Here is an 18,052-nt window from a genome sequence, read left to right as displayed (position 1 = left end):
GCCAATGTGTTATATACAGTACTCTACAAAATGCAGCCAATGAAAGATTGAATTTTTCTCCTTACTCAAATCGATGCTACCATGTCAATAGTTTATGAGCAGTCCATAAAGAAAAGAAAAAAAATTCAAAACCCCCAAGGAGATAAACTAGTGACTGTTGCCATTGTTTGTTCATCTAATCACAAATATCAACTGCAACCAGGAAAGTCACTGTTAATCGAGAGATTTAGCATAGTATCTACAAACCTAATTATTTATTTTCAATATATTCATACCAATCATTAGATCATATACAATGTTCAGATCAAGCGTAGCATCAAGGTTAATACAAAATACCACTATCAAACCATTGGTCAACAACAATAGCATTCGTTTCATTTCATCATCACCAAGCTTGCTTAAACCAGCTTTAGCTGCAGAAACAACTGAATATCTACCAACTGGAGGATCAACACAATCGGCATGGCCAAAAGGCTTTAGACAAGCCAAACCAAAGACTTGGGAAGAAGGTCACGAATCAGCATTAAGTAAAGCTACCAAATACTTCTTTTTGAGTGAAATAGCCCGTGGTATGTATGTCTGTTTGGAAATGTACTTTAGAAGTCCATACACGATATATTACCCATTTGAAAAAGGCCCAATTAGTCCAAGATTTAGAGGTGAACATGCATTAAGGAGGTATCCAAGTGGTGAAGAGAGATGTATTGCTTGTAAATTGTGTGAAGCGATTTGTCCGGCACAAGCAATTACTATCGAAGCAGAAGAAAGAGCCGACGGATCAAGAAGAACTTATAAGTATGATATTGATATGACCAAGTGTATCTATTGTGGTTACTGTCAAGAAAGTTGTCCAGTTGATGCTATTGTAGAAAGTCCAAATGTCGAATATTCCACCGCTACAAGAGAAGAATTATTATACAACAAAGAAAAGTTGTTGGATAACGGTGACAAATGGGAACAAGAGTTACAATACTGTATTGATGCTGATGCTCCGTACCGTTAAGGTATATAATACAATAAAACGCAAAATCTTGAAACAGTATCGCCCAGTGTAAGATTAGTGTAGTCTCTGGTGAATTGTACCCCCCCCCCCCCCTATACGTGAATCAAATTAGCTTAATATCATATAAGAGGGGGGATGAATTCGTCATCTTGAGTGTACCACAGTATGCAATGTATAGCTATCACTGTTGGTATCGTTTCGAGAAAGTTTGTGTACAAAAGTTATACGATCGCGTAAATAATTCCATTTTTCACACACTATTCTTTTACATCAAGACATGTCATTAATCAAAGATTCCACCAAGATTATAATAACAGGTACATCCTCAAACTTAGGATTCAACATAGCTGTACGTTTCCTCGAAGATTTGCCTAATGACAGAGAGATTACATTGATTGTTACCTCAAGAACATTACCAAAAGTGAAAAATGTCATTACCGATATTAAAAACAACATCATTAACAAAATTCCTGACAAAATCAAATTGGTTGAGTTTGATTACTTATTGGTAGATTTTACCGATATGGTATCTATTCTATCCACATACTACGAATTAAACAAGAGATACACTCATATTGATTTTTTGTTTATCAATGCTGCACAAGGTGTTTATGGGGGAATTGACTGGATGCAGGCGGTTGTTGAAGTTTTACAAAGCCCAATTCAAGCAGTAACCAACCCCACCTATAAACTTCAGCGTACCGGTGTACAATCTGCTGATAACCTAGGCCTTGTCTTCCAAGCAAACGTGTTTGGTCCGTATTACTTTATACATAAAATCAAACATTTATTGGCCAATGGTGGGAAAATTATTTGGATTGGATCACTCATGTCTCATCCAAAGTACTTGTCATTCAACGATTTACAATTATTGAGGTCACCGGAGTCTTATGAAGGGTCAAAGAGATTGGTGGATTTATTACATTTCGGAACATACAAACAACTTAAAAAGGAGGGAATTGATCAATATTTAGTCCATCCAGGGATCTTTACAAGTTTTTCCTTCTTTCAATTCTTGAATGTATTTACTTACTACGGTATGTTGGCGTTGTTTTACTTGGCGAGATTTTTAGGCTCACAATATCACAACATATCAGGTTACATCGCAGCTAATGCCCCTGTTGCAGCAGCCATGGGAAAAACCAAACAAACATCAAAAGTCGGGTCTGCTTGTACCAGAAGTGGTAAAGAATACTTGATAGATGAAGAAGTGGACACCACGGGGCTGGAAGATGTAGCTAAATATCTCAAAGATTTGGCAGATGAATGGGACGAGAAATTTAAAGATCAAATTGTCAATACGCGAATTCCTTAATGGTAAATTGACTCCTCCAAACAGTTACATCCACAACCACTAGCACATTCTTTGTTGCCACCAGACCACCATTCCTGAGCACATTTGGTATGTAGGATGTGTTCACAGTTTCCACATAGTGTAAAGTTTTTAGTGACTAATAATCCACAATAAATACAGTATTTTAACATCAGACGTTTGTTTGTATTCCACGCGTTTGGGTGTTTTGTTTCAATTGAAGTCACAGTATTGATGAATATTTGGCTAGGCAATTGTTTCCTTCTTTTTCTGAAACCGACTTTACACTCATGAGTTTTGTAGTTGTGATCATGTTCAGTGCCATTGTAATTGAACTTGAGCACCTCTATTCGATGCACAGGAAGATCCCACTCGTACAAAGTTTCTGCATATTGTAGCCGGTACATCTTCATCTGGTCCTCATCTAGAAAGTCAGGGAGTAGAGAAGAGTGAGAATCCTCGAATAAATCCAACTCTTCTACATTTTGCATCTCAATTGCGACTGTTGGTGGTGGTTGGTGTTTCAATTCAGCAATAGCTCCCTTGGCAGGCCTCAGTTTACCAACCAGAATATACGATGTCAGTTTAGGTGTAGATGATCGGTAAGCCAATTGCGGTTCTGCGAGTGAGTTTTGCGAACCATTCTTTGAATTAAAGGCGGAAAAAGAGTGGCCCATTTTCCTCCCGTAGCCAACCCGATCCATCGTATCAGCGCGTGAGCTATAATTTTCAAATGACGATGAAACTGAATGAGGATAATCAATGTTCCTGGAATTCGTTCGTGTGTGTAAGGGTCTTTGTGGTTCAAAATTATGGTCTAGATGTTTGACTGAGTCAATATGCAGACTTTGATGACTCGAGAATTGGTCAATTCTTGATTCAAGTGCACTCTCGCATTCTCCTTTTGGATCAACATGATGCATTGTGTACGGTGTTCTATGTAGTACGCAAGACATTGTTGCAAGCATTTGAGTATTTTGTCTCTCGACAAAGTAACTGAAAATCTCTTTAATAAGCCAAGTATAGCCAAACGGATGGGTTCCCCATATTGATAACACTCCCCTCGACTTGCCTTTTGAGTTTGATGCAGTATCCACGTACTTTGATATGTGAGAAAACTCATTATTGTTCTTGATATTGTTGCTCAAGATAATCTCCAATATTTTCCAAACTTGAGCTATTTCGTCAAGACAGTATTTTGCAGCAACTCTTGAGTTATACCCGGCAAGAATCTCAGGTTTGTCACCAACAAGCTTATACTCCCTAGCTAAATCTATTCTATTAGGTAGCAACTGGCTGAAATCGATAATTACCACCACATTTTTGACTTCACCATTGGTGTCTGGTTTGCTCTTTTTTCTCTCATCCTTTATCGATGACTTGTAGTTAGATAAACTTTCTCCATGACTGGTGAATTTTTTCAACGACGACTTGTGCCTTCCCTCATTGGATATAAACCGACTACCTAACCCCAAATTGGAGCGTATTAATCCAGGAACTCTGCTTCGGGATGATGTGTCATGCTTCAAAATCTCTTCCAAATCTTCTTCGAAGTAATCATCCGAGGATGAAGTTTCGGAGTAGCCTCCATCAGACATATCTGAGTCTGAATCACTCCTGTCAGCGGCCTCAAGTTCCCGCGACAAATGATCCAATATTTTGGAATTTTGCATACTCCTTGCATGCAAATCCGAATGTTCAAGCAACTTTAGATTTTGGTGAGTGCCGCTGCCAGTATCGACGGATGGCTTGTCCTTGGGTATAAAAAAACAAACTAACTGTCCATTTGGCGCCCAAACAGCACCACATCCTTTTGGAATTGGCGTAGAGTCAAATCCTTGTCCTTTGATACCACCTGATTCAACATTGATATTACTTGGTGACTGTGCTCTATGGATTGATGTATTGGCACTGGCAGCGGGAATCAAGTCGTCGTACTCTGCATCCTCACCTGATGAGTACCCGTGGAAGCCAGGTTGTTGGTTTATCAAATCATCCACCCAATCTTCATCTCCAACCTCTGGGAGAAATGAAGTATCTTCATCAATGTTTTCTCCTCGGGTCTCTGCCATTGCCTCGTCATCAAGATCAACCTTCTCTCCCATTAAGTATCGCAAGCATGGCTCAAGACAGAACTGTTGGTACTTATTTGTATAAAAACGGGCAATTTCTCCCAAATGATTTTCCATCTCATGCCTCATGTCTTTATGAAGTTCGTGAGTTTCTTCTATGTTGAATTCTATGGAATTTTGTTTCTGCAATCTGTGGACTTTTCGTTTCAGCAAACTATTGTGAAACTCAAACTGCTCAAGGTATGGATATGACTGAGGAAAGCTGAGCGCAAGTCGAATAAATACCAACTTTTGATCAGGCGTATTATCAGTCAGCTCCTCGAGGTGGGTATCTAGCAAACTATCTTCAACTTGGCTCTTGATTTCTGGATCTCTCCCATCTTCGCTTATAATACTTTTGTCTTTTGTGGAGTTTGCAGCTGTGAGTGCTAACCGACTATTTTCCACAGAGTCCACTGATCGCCGATGATTAGGTGGTTTTGAAGTGAGTACGGGAACTGGCCCTTTAAGACTAATGACCAAGTCACCCGTCGACACTGAAATCTTTTCAAACCTGATAAATGGGAATTTGTGCCCCACTATACTAACCTCTTCACCCAAGTTTGAGGGGCTCTCACCATCACCATATATGGAGCTATCTTTTCGGTCTCCACGACCCATACGGACTCCAGAAATCCAGTTTAAATGGTCAAGCTGGTTGAATTCAAGTCCTAATTGTCTATGCTTTTCCGATATCTGATATGATGTCAATGCAGACAACAAATCACCTCCATTCGTTTTCGCCAAATCATCAATTGTCACTTCCGGTTCTTGACAATAGGTCTCATAGTTGTAGGCCACTTGTTTCTCAGATTTCCCTGTCATTGAGAGATCAGACTCCAGATCGTTTTTGAATACATTGAAAAAGGTGGGGTCATAATTAACCAGCCGATAAAACTTTTCATCACTGGGCCACAACTTCAAATCAACATCCAGATTGGACCAAGTAACCAATTGGTATTCCTTCCAATTATTTTTTGAATCAAACCCATTATAATTTTCATGTCTTGTTCTCCATAGGAAGTCTTTAAATGGCCCATGGTGGCCAACAAAGGCGTATGCGGAGGATCCTTTATATTGTTGTGTTTCACCGGTGATCAAGTATTGTTGATGAGCTTCTTCATAGTTTATGATGTGTATTGCATCATTTCCACCTCTTAAAGGCATGACACCACATGCTTTATCAGAACCAAAAGGTAAAGCACGTGCACGAGCGATTGCAAAGTCTGCTTCAACAACCACACTAGGGCTTATATCATTTCCGGATCCACTATCAAAATAATCAAAATTGGCTATTGCATTCTTCGCATCTTCACTTTCTAAATCCCAAAACTTTATTGTGCGATCATTGGAGCATGTTATGATATTTTTCAATCCTTGACTAAAGTCAAGACCGTTTATCTTACCCTGGTGAGCCTTTGCAACCTTGAATATAGGGAGTGCACCTTTTCTAGTATCCCAAATATAAAGCGAGTTATCATGAGTCAGGGCAATTTCATAGGGATTTTCGTGGTTCCATTTAACTTGTATTGCACCTGCTCTCCAGTCGGCCCATTTAGCAACCGGTTTCCTCGGCGTTCGCATATCCCAACAAAGCACAAATGTGTCAATAGAACAAGTAGCTAGCATTTCTGGATCAAATGGATGAAAATTAATGTCTGAAATCGCCCTAGAATGTGAATGTAGAATGTTTTCTATAGCATTGTTAGACGGTCGATTCAAGTCCCATAAGAGCGCTTTCTGATTCGATGTTGACACACACCATGATGGTTTGACTGTAGCATGTGGTGACCATTGGACGTCGGCAACCTCCCATGAAGTTATATGGTGTAGCCAGCGTGGAGGGGTGAATGGATCATCCATGTCAATTACAAACAAGCCTCGTCGGCCCGCCAATACAGCGTCTCTGCCATTCGGAGATAGCGACATTGCTCCAATTGCACCATCTACCCTTAGCAGTAAAGATTTTCCGAAAGTCGGCGACTCATATGGGTTTATTTGCTGGTTAACCATTTGGTGGTGGTGGTGTATTGAATAGAAAATTGAAACCCAAAATTGAAACCCGCGAAAAATCGAATTCAACTACAAAGCATACAAAGACAATGGCAGAACCAACAAACAAAGATATCGAAATGGCAGATGAAGAGTTTGATGATGCTGAAGAAAACGTCGTCGATGTGCCGAACTCCATCAACGAAGCATCAAGTGATACCCAGGAGAAACAATCCAAAGAAGAGAAATCGAAGCAGAAGCAACAATCATTATCTGCTGCTGCTGCTGCTACTGCTGCAGCAGCTTCATCACTAATCCCCGACTTGCCTGACCTTACACGTAAAGATAAAACACTCAAAGAAGTCCTAGATATGATGGACGATGAGTTTGCGCCAATCATACCCGACGCGGTTACCGACTACTACTTGGCTAAAAATGGATTCGAATCATCCGATGTGAAAATAAAGAGACTCATAGCATTAGCTACTCAAAAGTTTATCAGCGATATAGCTCAAGATGCGTACGAATATAGCAGGATTAGAAACGCTAGTGCAGTTTATAACTCCTCCAATCCACAAGTTAGAGCAAAACAATTACTCCAGGTGCAACAGTATGCTAATCAGCAAACATTAGCAGGTAATGCTAATGCTAATGCGGAAAATGGCGAACAGCAGGCATCTCAACAATCGCATTCAACTGTTGGCAATCAACAAGGAAAAGTCGTGTTGACTATGGAAGATCTTAGTAATGCTCTAAGCGAGTATGGAATGAATGCCTCCAGACCAGGATTCTACAGGTAGATAAGTAATAAAAGAGAATGTGTATTATTAAAACTTGTAAGTTTACATTCCACCCATACCACCAAATTGTTGCATCATTCTTTGCATCATTTGTGGATTTTTCATCATCTCTTGTGCTTGTTGCATCATTTGTGGATTACTTCTCATCATTTGTTGTGCTTGTTGCATCATTGCTGGATTATTCATCATCCCAGCCAATCCACCTGGACCACCCCCTGCGCCTCCACCACCTAGCATACTCATTGCTTGTTGCATGAAATTTGGATTGGATTGAGCGCTTTGCATCATTCTCTGCATCTGAGGGTTTCCTGAAAATGGACCACCGGGTTGTCCGCCTTGAGCTTGCGCTGCTACTGCAGACTTTGCCATCGACGACATCATTCGGTGTTGTTGTAAAATCATTTCTACCTCAACCACGCTACACCCTGAACCTCTTGCTATCCTCACAATTCTGCTTGGCTCTTTGATGAATATCCTACCATCACTTTCCAACTCTTTTGTCGTCATTGAGTCCATGATGAAGATCATATTTCTGATTTTGTTGGATGTTTCCTCCTCACCCACTTGTGACATGAGCCCTGACATTCCTGGAATCATTGATGCAATGTTTGTAAGAGGTCCCATCTTCATGAAATTGTTCATCTGGTTTTGAAAATCCTTTAAAGTGAATTTTCCTTCCTTGATATTCTCAATTGTCTGTTTGTGTCCTTCATCTTGATGTAAATTTAATGATTGCACATGTTCAATAAGTGATTGAATATCACCAATACCCAATAGCTTGGATATGAACGTTGTTGGTTTGAATACTTCGAAATCGCCAATATGTTCACCTGTTCCGATGAACACAATCGGCGTTTTTGTGGCCGCCACTGCCGAAATTGCACCACCACCTTTGGCATGCCCATCCATTTTCGTCAAGATTATAGAGCCAAAATCAGAACTTTCCTTGAATGCACGAGCTTGTGATTCAGCTGCTTGACCGATAGATCCATCCATTACCATAATAGTCTGGTTGGGGTGAACAGCCTCACCGATTTGCACCATTTCGGTAAACAATTGTTCCTCTTGTCTATGTCTTCCCGAAGTATCTACAATGATGATGTCAAACTTCTCTTGTTTAAACTTTTGTACACCCTCGGATGCAATTTTGACTGGATCGGGCTCCAAGTAGGATCCATAATAGGGTATGTTTGCCTTTATAGCATTTTGCTTTAATTGATCAAAAGCACCTGCTCTAAATGTATCGGCACATACTAACCCCACCTTGAAACCTCTCTTTTTGTAATAAACAGCTAGCTTAGTACAGGAAGTTGTCTTACCTGCACCTTGTAACCCCACAAACATAATCACATGACTTGATTCTTTTGAGACCCTGACTTTCTTCCCATTGATAGTTTTAGTTGTTGCTGAAAGTTTTTTTGGCTTTGGTGGCTCGGCATGAGAGTCGACTAATGCACACAATTCATCGTAGATAATCTTTTGCAACTTCTTTCTCCTATTTTGAGACGAAGTTTCTTTTAATACATTCTCCTCTTCGATCTTGTCTCGTATATTGCCTCTCAATTTGGCGACAAGTTTAACATTGATATCGGACTCTAACAAAGCAGAGCAAATGTCTTTGATCATTTGCTGAATTTCATCATCGGAACCCTTCTCAACGGAAGAGAGGGCCCCTCTAAGCCTTTCCCCTAAATCAGCTAAAACCATGATAATGGAGGAGATGAAAAAGTAGCGCCGACGTTAAAAAAAATTGATTTTCATGATTCTCCATTTTTGGTAGTGCAAAGCAAAAGGAGATTGGGCCCACCATGAGCAACACCACACCCCAAGATAACAAAGCTGAGAAAAAGGCGACTGATGAACCGGAAAGCAAACCAAAGGTGAACTTTACAGAGGGTGGCGTTGAGAAGTTCAAGTTTTACCCAGACGATCCCAAGAATCACAGACACAAGTATAGATGGGCAGGAAAAGAAGCATCAAAATTTTATGATCCTTGTGAGGAGAGCAGACAAGCATCTATGGATTGTCTTTACCGAAATCAGGACGACAAGTATGTTTGTCAGGACTTTTTTGATGCTTACAAGGAATGTCGAAAAGACTTTTTTAGAAAAAAGAGACAAGATAAGATAGATGGAAAACCAGGGTGGGGATGGTAATTGTGTGTACATAGCAATACATGGAACTATACGGTATCAAATACTGGTAGACTCGGAGTCACATATCCTGTAAGTTTATCAAGGATTTCTTCTGGCTGGTTGTTGAGGAACCGTTTATTGAACGTATCTGAGTTTACAGGCACTGGCTCTTCAAACAAATCAAAATCATCATAAACATAGGTGTTTCTTCCTGTATTTTCATTTAAGAACGGGTTTGTAGTTAGTATAATCCCTGTGGAGTGTCTCGCCATGTGTCTGTGATGTAAATGGGAGAAAGTATTGTGAATTTCTAATCTTCCTGTTCGTTTATTGATCGAGCAAAGGAGGATAGCTTTTGTGCTTTCTGTATCATCTTTTAAAATGTTGTTGTAAACCTTTCTGTAGTTGTCGACATATTCGCCCTCGGTATGTGCTAGGATTGTATTGATGAAGGTGTCCAAGTATTTAGATATATCAACCTCTATGGTGAATAATGCATAGTTGAGTTGCAAGGTTATTAATGTATCGCAATCATCCTTGGTAACTACTTCTGCCAACTTCAATGCTAGATTTCTTTCCCAGTCCTCTACAAAGATATCATTGTGCCTTCGGCATCTTTGTTTCTCCAGCTTCTCTGAAACTGAGGCGTTCTTTAGGTAACCAAAATACTTTGTGATTTCAGAAAGATTCGATTTGAACTCCTTTGTTAAATGTAAAGCCTCAGTTTTCTTTGACTTTCGTATTTCAATATCAGAAAACTTTGCCAAATCCTGGTCCAAGTGTTGAAGGAAGTTGTGAAAAAAAGTTTCTCTGAATTGAACAAATGGGTTAATCTTCATCCATTCTGAGAGTTGAACTTTGACTTTATTTGAGTTGAATCTAGCTGAAAGTGGCTTTTCCAGATTCAAAAATCTCAAATCGTTAGTTTTAAAATCAACTACCCTTCCTTCAAATGGAACAAGTATCGAATTTACGCTTAGCTTTTTAAAAATAATATTGTCATCTACTGAAATTCGGTCCAATACGTTCAATTTTCTTATAAGTATTTTGCTTTTGGGAAGTTGGTATGAATTATTGGACATTCCACAAAAAAATTTAGCAAAATTGTGTAACTTGAGGAGCAAGGACTCTAAACTGCACTCTGAGTCTATATTAAAAATCCCATCTACGCCGGAGTTGACATTAACAAACTTGATGTCACATGAGTTGGACTCAGAGCAATCAAGGCTAATTCGGTAATTAGATCCTGATTGGAAGTAGCTGGAGTGTAAGCCATCTACCAAAATATTCTTATCAAAGTAAAAATAGGGGTACAGAGCTATACCCAGTTCGACTGAATCGTTAGCCTCAACGTGGTTTTTTTTCTGACGCTTGCAGCTTGGTCCCTCCTCCCTTTTGCTTCTTTTCTTGGAAGCTGGTGGCAGAGGCAACTTCTTCTTTAAGAAAAGCATTTTGTTGACCCGTTTCCACAAAAACTCATCCATCATTTGGTCTGCACTCTTATTACCATCAAGCAGACACCCCTGCATGTGGTTCTTTAAACTAGCAAAATAGCGAATACTAAATGGTTTATGAAGATTATTTGGAAACAAGGGCGATTCTTTTCTTGTACGTTCGATAGTTTCCAAAAGTGAATGTATTTCTTTTTGCAACAGTTTAGCTTCCAAATCAAGTACCTCTTTCAGATCACTCCTTTTGGTCCCTTCACTATCCTCTGCATTCAACATACTTCTAATACGAATTGCGTTCTGCCGCCTTAGTGGAACACTTGATGTTCGAGCTGTTTGGGGACTTCTGGCTGTTGTCAATAAAAGCCTCTCATTCGGTTGGACGACTATGCCTGCTTCGTCCATTAGCAGTCCTGAAACATCTTCATCATTTTCGCTCATATCATCTTCATTGTTATCTTCATCAGAGTAGTATACTAATCCAGCATTTGCATCCTCTTCATAGTGGAAACTTTGATCATCATCATCCTCATCCTCCTCCTCGCTGGACTCAACGAAATATGCCTCTCTGCGTCCCGAGCGTGACAATTCTCTAGAGAGATTTCTCAACTGTGTTGGTATGTTATTCAATTCTAAATTTGCTTGATGGTTGCCACCTTCGCGATTGACTAGCCTATTGAAATGATTCTGTAGCCTATTTATATCATTAAAATGACGAAGGATACGTGCTCTAAAGGAGCTCTCTTCTGTCGCCTGCAGCGTTGCATGTTCGTCTCGCAACATGAGATCTGATATAACGTTTAACGAGTTCAAAGTTGGGAAAGATTCCGTTGAGGCATTGCGGAATCTTCTCACGTCATGTGGGATTCCTCTTTGCTGATTCTCACCTTGAGACTCTGATGGTGACGAGGGAGGTGGCATTATGAATGTGGCTGATGTGTTGGAGAATGATACTCCAGGAGTTTATCATCACACAACTGCCACAAAAATGGCAATGCAATTTTGACGCTACCATATTGAAACAAGATGTAGCCATGTCGATACAAAGAGTCTCAAGGATGTCACACTAGGACTGATTAGTTACTAAGCTCGAGGTGTAAGCTGGGGTTTTGCTTGTGTTACTGCAGTGGCTGGTACAATTACAGTACAGTTAGGTGTTTCAAAAATTTTGCTACAAGTTAAGCAGAAATTGAGTAAATTATTATGAGATTTAGAGTTGTCCCTCACAAAAGATCCTTTGCCTCTTCAAGTAGCACTATATATCAATCGATTTAAATTACCTTTTCTGGTTAATAAAATTTTTACTACGGTTGCCACAGCTCTTTCTAAAGTTGCCACAGCTAACTCCGTAAAAAAACTCGGGACGGAATTAGTTCCTTTTTCGGTTTTGTTTGGATTTTTTTTGCAGTTTTTCAGAGCCGTACGTCAGTGGAGATATCTCATATCAACGTAGGTTTACTACAGAAATTTGAGAATCATTAAGCCATATTTCTCACTATACTCTTCAAAACATGGAGACCACAACCGCTGCAAATGAATTGAATTCGCTATTGGAGTCAGAAGTGGTGGAAGGGTATACCGAGGCTGCACATGACAATGGAAATAGTATTGAGTCGGACGAAGATGAAGAACTTACCTGGATAAGAGAACATGCCGAGTCACACAAACAAACTTGCTGGGTTACAAGACCTTCAATGTTCCAATTGTGTTTTATCCTCGTTGGCTTCACTTTAGCGATGTCAATGACGGAGGGAACGAGACGAATTGTGCTAGTAAAGTTGGCATGTAATTCGTCGTTGGACTCAAAAGGTTTCTGTTCGCCTGTCAATACACAACTCATATTGTCATCTTTTGACCAATATGGGTTGTTTGGAAGTACAATACTTTCATTTGCTGCCATTTCAAAATTTGGCTTGTCCGATATTTACGGACGAAAGCCATTTTTAGTAGCAGCAGTACTATCATTTACTGTTTCCAATTGTTTGCTGTTCTACTTTTATCACTTTGAAACATTTGAATTTGGATGGTTACTTGCATCAACAATCTTATCTGCAGTTGGTGGCGGTTACATGATGATAGGAACTATCGTCAACACTTGTGTTGTTGATTTGAATCTGAAACCATCACAAAGAGCTAACGCATTAGCTAGAGTCTCTGCATTTACAAATGGTGGTCAATTTTTAGGGCCAATCATAGGGACACAATTGAGCGCATGGGCAAAAACCGCATATGATGCCAATCCAGGTAAACAAATCCATATTACGGGTATAACACAAAGTTCAAAGATTTTGAAGAGTGAGTTTTTCCTCTTCAAGCTTGAGTTGGTTATCGAAATTGCTCTCTGTTTTTTTGTTGTGTTTGTATTCAGTGAAACTCGGACTCCAAAGGCTTTGGCAAGATCTAGGGCTAATTCAGTTACAACCAGAAGCTCATCAGAAGCAAGTGAAAACGGAATAATTAATAAAGTTGGCACTGTTTTTGCTCCTTTGAAAGCGTTACTTCATGGTACTGGGAAAGTCAAAGTTATGGTGATTTCCTTAACATTGGTAATTGTTTTTGATCAAGTATTGATGATTGGATTTAGTCAAGTCATCCTCAATTGGGTAGTTTTCAAATTCGACTTTGAGGCTACTGACATCTCCTACCTTCTTTCAATCTTTTCAATTTCAAGAGTCGTTAGTCTTCTCTTGTTGCTTCCTTTCTTCCAAACAACAGTTCTCAAAGGATGGCTAAAGTTCAAGGTATTGAAATCTCGATTGGACATGATTGACTTTATATTGATTGTTATGGCGTTGATTGTTGACGTTGGTGTGTTTGGGATTTTGTACCTTGCAAGGTCAAAGACAGACGTCTATGCATCATTATCGTTATGGTCATCTGCTTCGTGGACAGTTCCTGTATTGATTGCTGCTGTGTTGAAATACTTCCCCACGAGCAAGGTTGGTGAGTTTTATTCAGCACAAGCATTACTCCAGAATATACTCATGGTTATTGGTCCCCTTGTGATTGTGGACATTTATAAATGGTCATTGAAGAAGAACTGGGACAGTTTTATCTTCTTGCTTTATGGGGTTTTCATGGCTATGTTTGTTGCCGTTATGTTTACTTGCAAAGCAGTATCTGGATTGAAGAGCAGCACTGAGGAGGAAAGGGCTGTTAGAAGAGCCACATCAGTGAATTTTGCAGAAGTTTTGGCTGATGACGCTTGAGTTTTGGTACTATAGTTTTTTAGAGTTTTTAATACACATTTAGTTAGACTGAGAGTGGTCATATATTGAGTCTATTTATGGACTGCAGCCATCACTATCAATCCTTTTAAGCTCTTTGTCAGTTGTCGTTCTGTTTAAATGCAAAACCCGTTTACACAAGTAAATAACAAGAATGAAAAGTCCCATCCAAAAGGCATAAAATAAATACACAAGATTGGCGTGTCCGACATTCAATGCCAATTCGTAGATCCAAGTGATTAGTATTGGTGACACCAAGTTCATTAATGATACGAGCAACGTGATTGCACCATATACTTGACCTGAGCTAGAATTGGGGAAAAACTTGATTATTGTGGAATCGAACACTGGTCCAATCAAAGCGTCAAATGAGAAGCACCCTGCAGCAATGTAAAAGCCTTTACTATTAGCTGAGTAGAATGCCAAAAACACAAAAATGGCAACTCCAAATGATAATAACATAAGAACGTACTCAACCATATCAAACAGGCGGTTCATTGATTTCAAAGCAAATGTCTTCTTCAACAATGTTTTCTCAAAAAATGGTAAGATAAATACAAGTGAGATAGCTCGTGATATGGAGATTGTCGATAACAAGTAGGAAATGTTGTCTGAATTCCAATGAAACTGGTATTGCCCATACTCAATAACCACTTGATTCAATGAAAATAGCAAAGTTTGATACAATGCGTAAATGAGCACCAATGAGACAACAACAAACCGTAATTCAAGTAATCCATGCTTTTTATTGACTTTTGCAACTCCACCTGGATACGTCAAAATCTTCATAGGTTGTATTATGTCAAAACTTTTGAATATTTGATACAACACGATTCGATTGACATTCGTGTCAAGGTCTGATGTGTCATCTCTTTCCTCTCCCTCTTCCTCTAGCTCTTGCTCCACCAACTGCTCTTCTGACCTCTCTCTTGCTAGCTCATTTCTTGACTCAGGGAACAAGGTGACAACATAAACCAGTAGTACAAGCAAAACCACAAGTTCAAACCTCAATATTGTGAAGTCAGCTTCACTAATTCCAGAATTTAATTTCCCCTCAGCCCACTTACCAATCAGCGTACCTATCAATGGACCAATCAGTTGACCAATAAATGTTGCTGATGACGCCAACCCAAACTGAAATATCCTGCTTTCAGGTAGGGTGAAATCTGAAACGTACAGTTCTGTCAATGCTCCTATGATGTTCACTCCGCCAAATAAACAGGATACATAATTGGCCAAAAGCAATTTCCCAAATTGCAAGCCGGTGTAGTTTCTGAAAAGGTAGTATTGAAGCATTCGTGATACAGTTATAGTGATTATAACCATCACAAAATAAAGCTTCCTACCATACACACTGGAAACTTCACCGAACTTGGCAATTGGTACCAATGCAGTGGCAGTAGTTCCAACCAAGAAATATTGATTAAATCGAGCAACAATGTAGGGGACCTTTTTTTCACTTTTTGTAGACTCCAACGCTTTGGCATAGATTAGTGATTGACGAGAGCCTTCTGCACTTGATGAACTTAGCGTGAGCAATCCTATCAAAAAAATAACAGCAAAGACACTTGGTCGTTTGTAGAAAGGCTTTGTAGCATTTTGTTTGATTTGTTGCTTGATGTAAGTGATGTCATCATCTTCGTAGTCAGAATCATTGTGTTGATCGCTGAGACTGTCATAGTGAGAATTCTCGTCTAATAGATGCTCTGTCTCTTGGTTATCTTGTGGCATTTTTAAGGAATCGTAATTATACCTCTTTTTGGGGCTGATATAAAATTTTTTTTTATTAATTGCTGCTAAAGCAATGCGCAGCGCAAATTCGTTGAAGAATCAAACGACATGAAATCCTCGATGTGAAGGGGGCACTTCGACCTCTTGGTAGTGCTAATTGTAAATAAAGTTACATTAAATAAAAAGGTGTCAAAATACGAAGAAAATGGTTGGAATAGGATTAACGTATTGCATTGTGATTCTCCACATCATCTCTTATGACTAATCAACTCGGAAGTATAATTCCGAGTTTCGATGAAAGCGCAAAAGAAAAAAAAAGTTGAAGTTACTGCAAGCACCTTTGATTTACAGCCCTTTTTACTGCCCACCACACCCATACGACCTACCTTTTTGATTCTTCAATGTCATTCACGGAAGAGATTGAATTGAATGCTGCTCATGTACATTCGAGAAACCTGAACACCACCAAATTCGATGACAATCCAGCAACACCTGTTGGAGAGTTACCAAGCAATTTCGATCTTCCACGCCAGGATGAAACTGCTGAGTCAGTGATTGAATTCCAGCATATATCTGACGGCAGCTCATTCTCTTCATCAATTGACTCAGACGATGGCAAGCTTCCCAGATTCAAAACTTTACAACCATACGCAGTGTTGATTGGTTCATTTCTTGGACTTATTGTTAACCTTGGATTGATTAATTCCATTGGTGCAGTGCAGTCATATGTTTCGGTACATCAGTTTCAAGGGTATTCAGCAAGTACAGTGTCGTGGATTTTCTCAATTTATTTAGCATTGGCATATGCAGGGGCGTTGGTGTCGGGCCCATTATTCGATTCAAATGGAACAATGTGGTTATTGATTTATCTGACATTGTTTATATTTGCGGGACTAATGGGAGCAGCAAACAGTGTTGAGATTTGGCATTTCATTTTGAGCTTTATAAGCTTGGGTGTGGGAAATGGTTTTGGCATGGCTCCGTTGGTATCAGTCATTGGCCACTGGTTTAGCCCACAGATCAAGAACCTGGATAACTCAAATATCATTGATGACGATGACAAGTTACAGAAGTTTGAAGGTATTAATAGCAAACTAGGGGTGGGATTTAGCACCGGACTTGCAACTGCTGGGGGAAGTATTGGAGGCTTGGTGTTTCCGTTAATGTTGAGAAAATTATATTCCCTGGTGGGATATGTTTGGGCTCTAAGAACATTAGCGTTTGTATGTTTAGGATGTATGGTTTGTTCAATAGTTTTAGTGAAGGAGAGGTTTAGAAAGGAAAGGAGATTGAGCAAGCCTTCCATTCAATGGAATGAGTTGCCAGGTAAATTTGTTGAATTTTGTAAAGTCAGAGACACAAGGTTCTTCTTTATCATTTGTGGTGGATTCTTCACCGAGCTTAGTCTTGTGTTGTTGGTTACATACTTTGCCAGTTATGCCATAGCCCATGGAATGAGTGAATCCGATTCATTGGTATTGATTACAATTTGGAATGGTGTTGGGACACTAGGGAGGTTCCTACCTGGATTGGCTAGTGATTACTTTGGAAGGTTCAATATAAATGTAATAATGTTAGTTGGTTATTGCTTAACGATATTGGTCTTGTTGTTACCATTTGGAGACAATCACAAGGTCCTTTATGCGTTCAGCGTTTTGGGAGGTTTATTTTCAGGTTCCATACTTAGCTTATTACCTGTTTGCCTTTCACAAATATCAAAGGCCAATGAGTTGGGCAAAAAATATGGAATCTTGAATTTCTACCTTTCCTTGGCTAATCTTTTTGGTATTCCAATAGCTGCAGCTATAATCAAACACGGTAAAGCTCATGATTATGACAATTTTATAATTTTTGTTGGTTGTTTATCTGTGGCTGGGTTGTTCTTTTGGCTTCTTGCACGTGCCCGGATAGTGGGAATAAAGTTGAACGTTAAGGTCTAGTTTACGTATTAGTTGAAGGTAAAACATATTTCTTTTATTACAACAATTCATGTTCGATTCCCAATAGTGCATAGGCTGGGTGTGTACACAAAAAAGTGTGCCGCAGAATGATTGCCAAAAATTTGACAGTTTGACAAGAGCAATTAATACCTACCAGTTACATACGATTATGTTAAATATTATGTTAATTATCTGTACTTGTCAATACTGTGTTAGATAATATTCCTTTACCCCCTCTACTAAAATGGCACAGTGGTTGGTAGCAGAAGGACTGTAATTAGTAATTGGCGTCAGTTTCTTGGCGGGTAAAAGAGTTTCAGCATAAACTCACATATTCAAAGTACATTATTATA

The 18,052-nt window shown here is 39.3% G+C and overlaps 10 protein-coding genes across 10 annotated transcripts; 6 read left to right on the top strand and 4 right to left on the bottom strand. All coding sequences in view use genetic code 12, as the record gives it.

Annotated features, from left to right (window-relative positions):
• Window positions 1-295: 295 nt before the first annotated feature.
• CORT_0A01640 (hypothetical protein) lies at window positions 296-1,003 on the top strand (the record flags this gene model as incomplete). The annotated part of the gene is made up of 1 exon (XM_003865948.1): window positions 296-1,003. One exon carries the CDS (start codon window positions 296-298, stop codon window positions 1,001-1,003), a length of 708 nt encoding a protein of 235 aa, XP_003865996.1.
• Window positions 1,004-1,280: 277 nt separating this feature from the next.
• Window positions 1,281-2,318, top strand: CORT_0A01630 (Erg27 3-Keto sterol reductase; the record flags this gene model as incomplete). The annotated part of the gene is made up of 1 exon (XM_003865947.1): window positions 1,281-2,318. One exon carries the CDS (start codon window positions 1,281-1,283, stop codon window positions 2,316-2,318), a length of 1,038 nt encoding a protein of 345 aa, XP_003865995.1.
• CORT_0A01620 (Mtc5 protein) lies at window positions 2,315-6,439 on the bottom strand (the record flags this gene model as incomplete). Its single annotated transcript, XM_003865946.1, has 1 exon — window positions 2,315-6,439. The coding sequence occupies one exon, from the start codon at window positions 6,437-6,439 to the stop codon at window positions 2,315-2,317; it is 4,125 nt and encodes a 1,374-aa protein (XP_003865994.1).
• Window positions 6,440-6,528: 89 nt separating this feature from the next.
• CORT_0A01610 (TFIID and SAGA complex subunit) lies at window positions 6,529-7,218 on the top strand (the record flags this gene model as incomplete). The annotated part of the gene is made up of 1 exon (XM_003865945.1): window positions 6,529-7,218. One exon carries the CDS (start codon window positions 6,529-6,531, stop codon window positions 7,216-7,218), a length of 690 nt encoding a protein of 229 aa, XP_003865993.1.
• Window positions 7,219-7,260: 42 nt separating this feature from the next.
• Window positions 7,261-8,925, bottom strand: CORT_0A01600 (Srp54 signal recognition particle (SRP) subunit; the record flags this gene model as incomplete). Its single annotated transcript, XM_003865944.1, has 1 exon — window positions 7,261-8,925. One exon carries the CDS (start codon window positions 8,923-8,925, stop codon window positions 7,261-7,263), a length of 1,665 nt encoding a protein of 554 aa, XP_003865992.1.
• Window positions 8,926-9,026: 101 nt separating this feature from the next.
• On the top strand, window positions 9,027-9,374 carry CORT_0A01590 (Cox23 protein; the record flags this gene model as incomplete). The annotated part of the gene is made up of 1 exon (XM_003865943.1): window positions 9,027-9,374. The coding sequence occupies one exon, from the start codon at window positions 9,027-9,029 to the stop codon at window positions 9,372-9,374; it is 348 nt and encodes a 115-aa protein (XP_003865991.1).
• Window positions 9,375-9,400: 26 nt separating this feature from the next.
• CORT_0A01580 (hypothetical protein) lies at window positions 9,401-11,722 on the bottom strand (the record flags this gene model as incomplete). Its single annotated transcript, XM_003865942.1, has 1 exon — window positions 9,401-11,722. The coding sequence occupies one exon, from the start codon at window positions 11,720-11,722 to the stop codon at window positions 9,401-9,403; it is 2,322 nt and encodes a 773-aa protein (XP_003865990.1).
• A 590-nt stretch (window positions 11,723-12,312) lies between these two features.
• On the top strand, window positions 12,313-14,010 carry CORT_0A01570 (hypothetical protein; the record flags this gene model as incomplete). Its single annotated transcript, XM_003865941.1, has 1 exon — window positions 12,313-14,010. One exon carries the CDS (start codon window positions 12,313-12,315, stop codon window positions 14,008-14,010), a length of 1,698 nt encoding a protein of 565 aa, XP_003865989.1.
• A 75-nt stretch (window positions 14,011-14,085) lies between these two features.
• Window positions 14,086-15,759, bottom strand: CORT_0A01560 (hypothetical protein; the record flags this gene model as incomplete). The annotated part of the gene is made up of 1 exon (XM_003865940.1): window positions 14,086-15,759. The coding sequence occupies one exon, from the start codon at window positions 15,757-15,759 to the stop codon at window positions 14,086-14,088; it is 1,674 nt and encodes a 557-aa protein (XP_003865988.1).
• A 401-nt stretch (window positions 15,760-16,160) lies between these two features.
• CORT_0A01550 (membrane transporter) lies at window positions 16,161-17,699 on the top strand (the record flags this gene model as incomplete). Its single annotated transcript, XM_003865939.1, has 1 exon — window positions 16,161-17,699. The coding sequence occupies one exon, from the start codon at window positions 16,161-16,163 to the stop codon at window positions 17,697-17,699; it is 1,539 nt and encodes a 512-aa protein (XP_003865987.1).
• Between the last annotated feature and the right edge of the window lie 353 nt (window positions 17,700-18,052).

This window comes from Candida orthopsilosis, assembly GCF_000315875.1.
Source record: "Candida orthopsilosis Co 90-125, chromosome 1 draft sequence".
Lineage (NCBI taxonomy): Eukaryota > Fungi > Ascomycota > Pichiomycetes > Serinales > Debaryomycetaceae > Lodderomyces > Lodderomyces orthopsilosis.
Note: the sequence above shows the minus strand (reverse complement) of the source record. Positions and strands in the feature narration are given on the sequence as shown.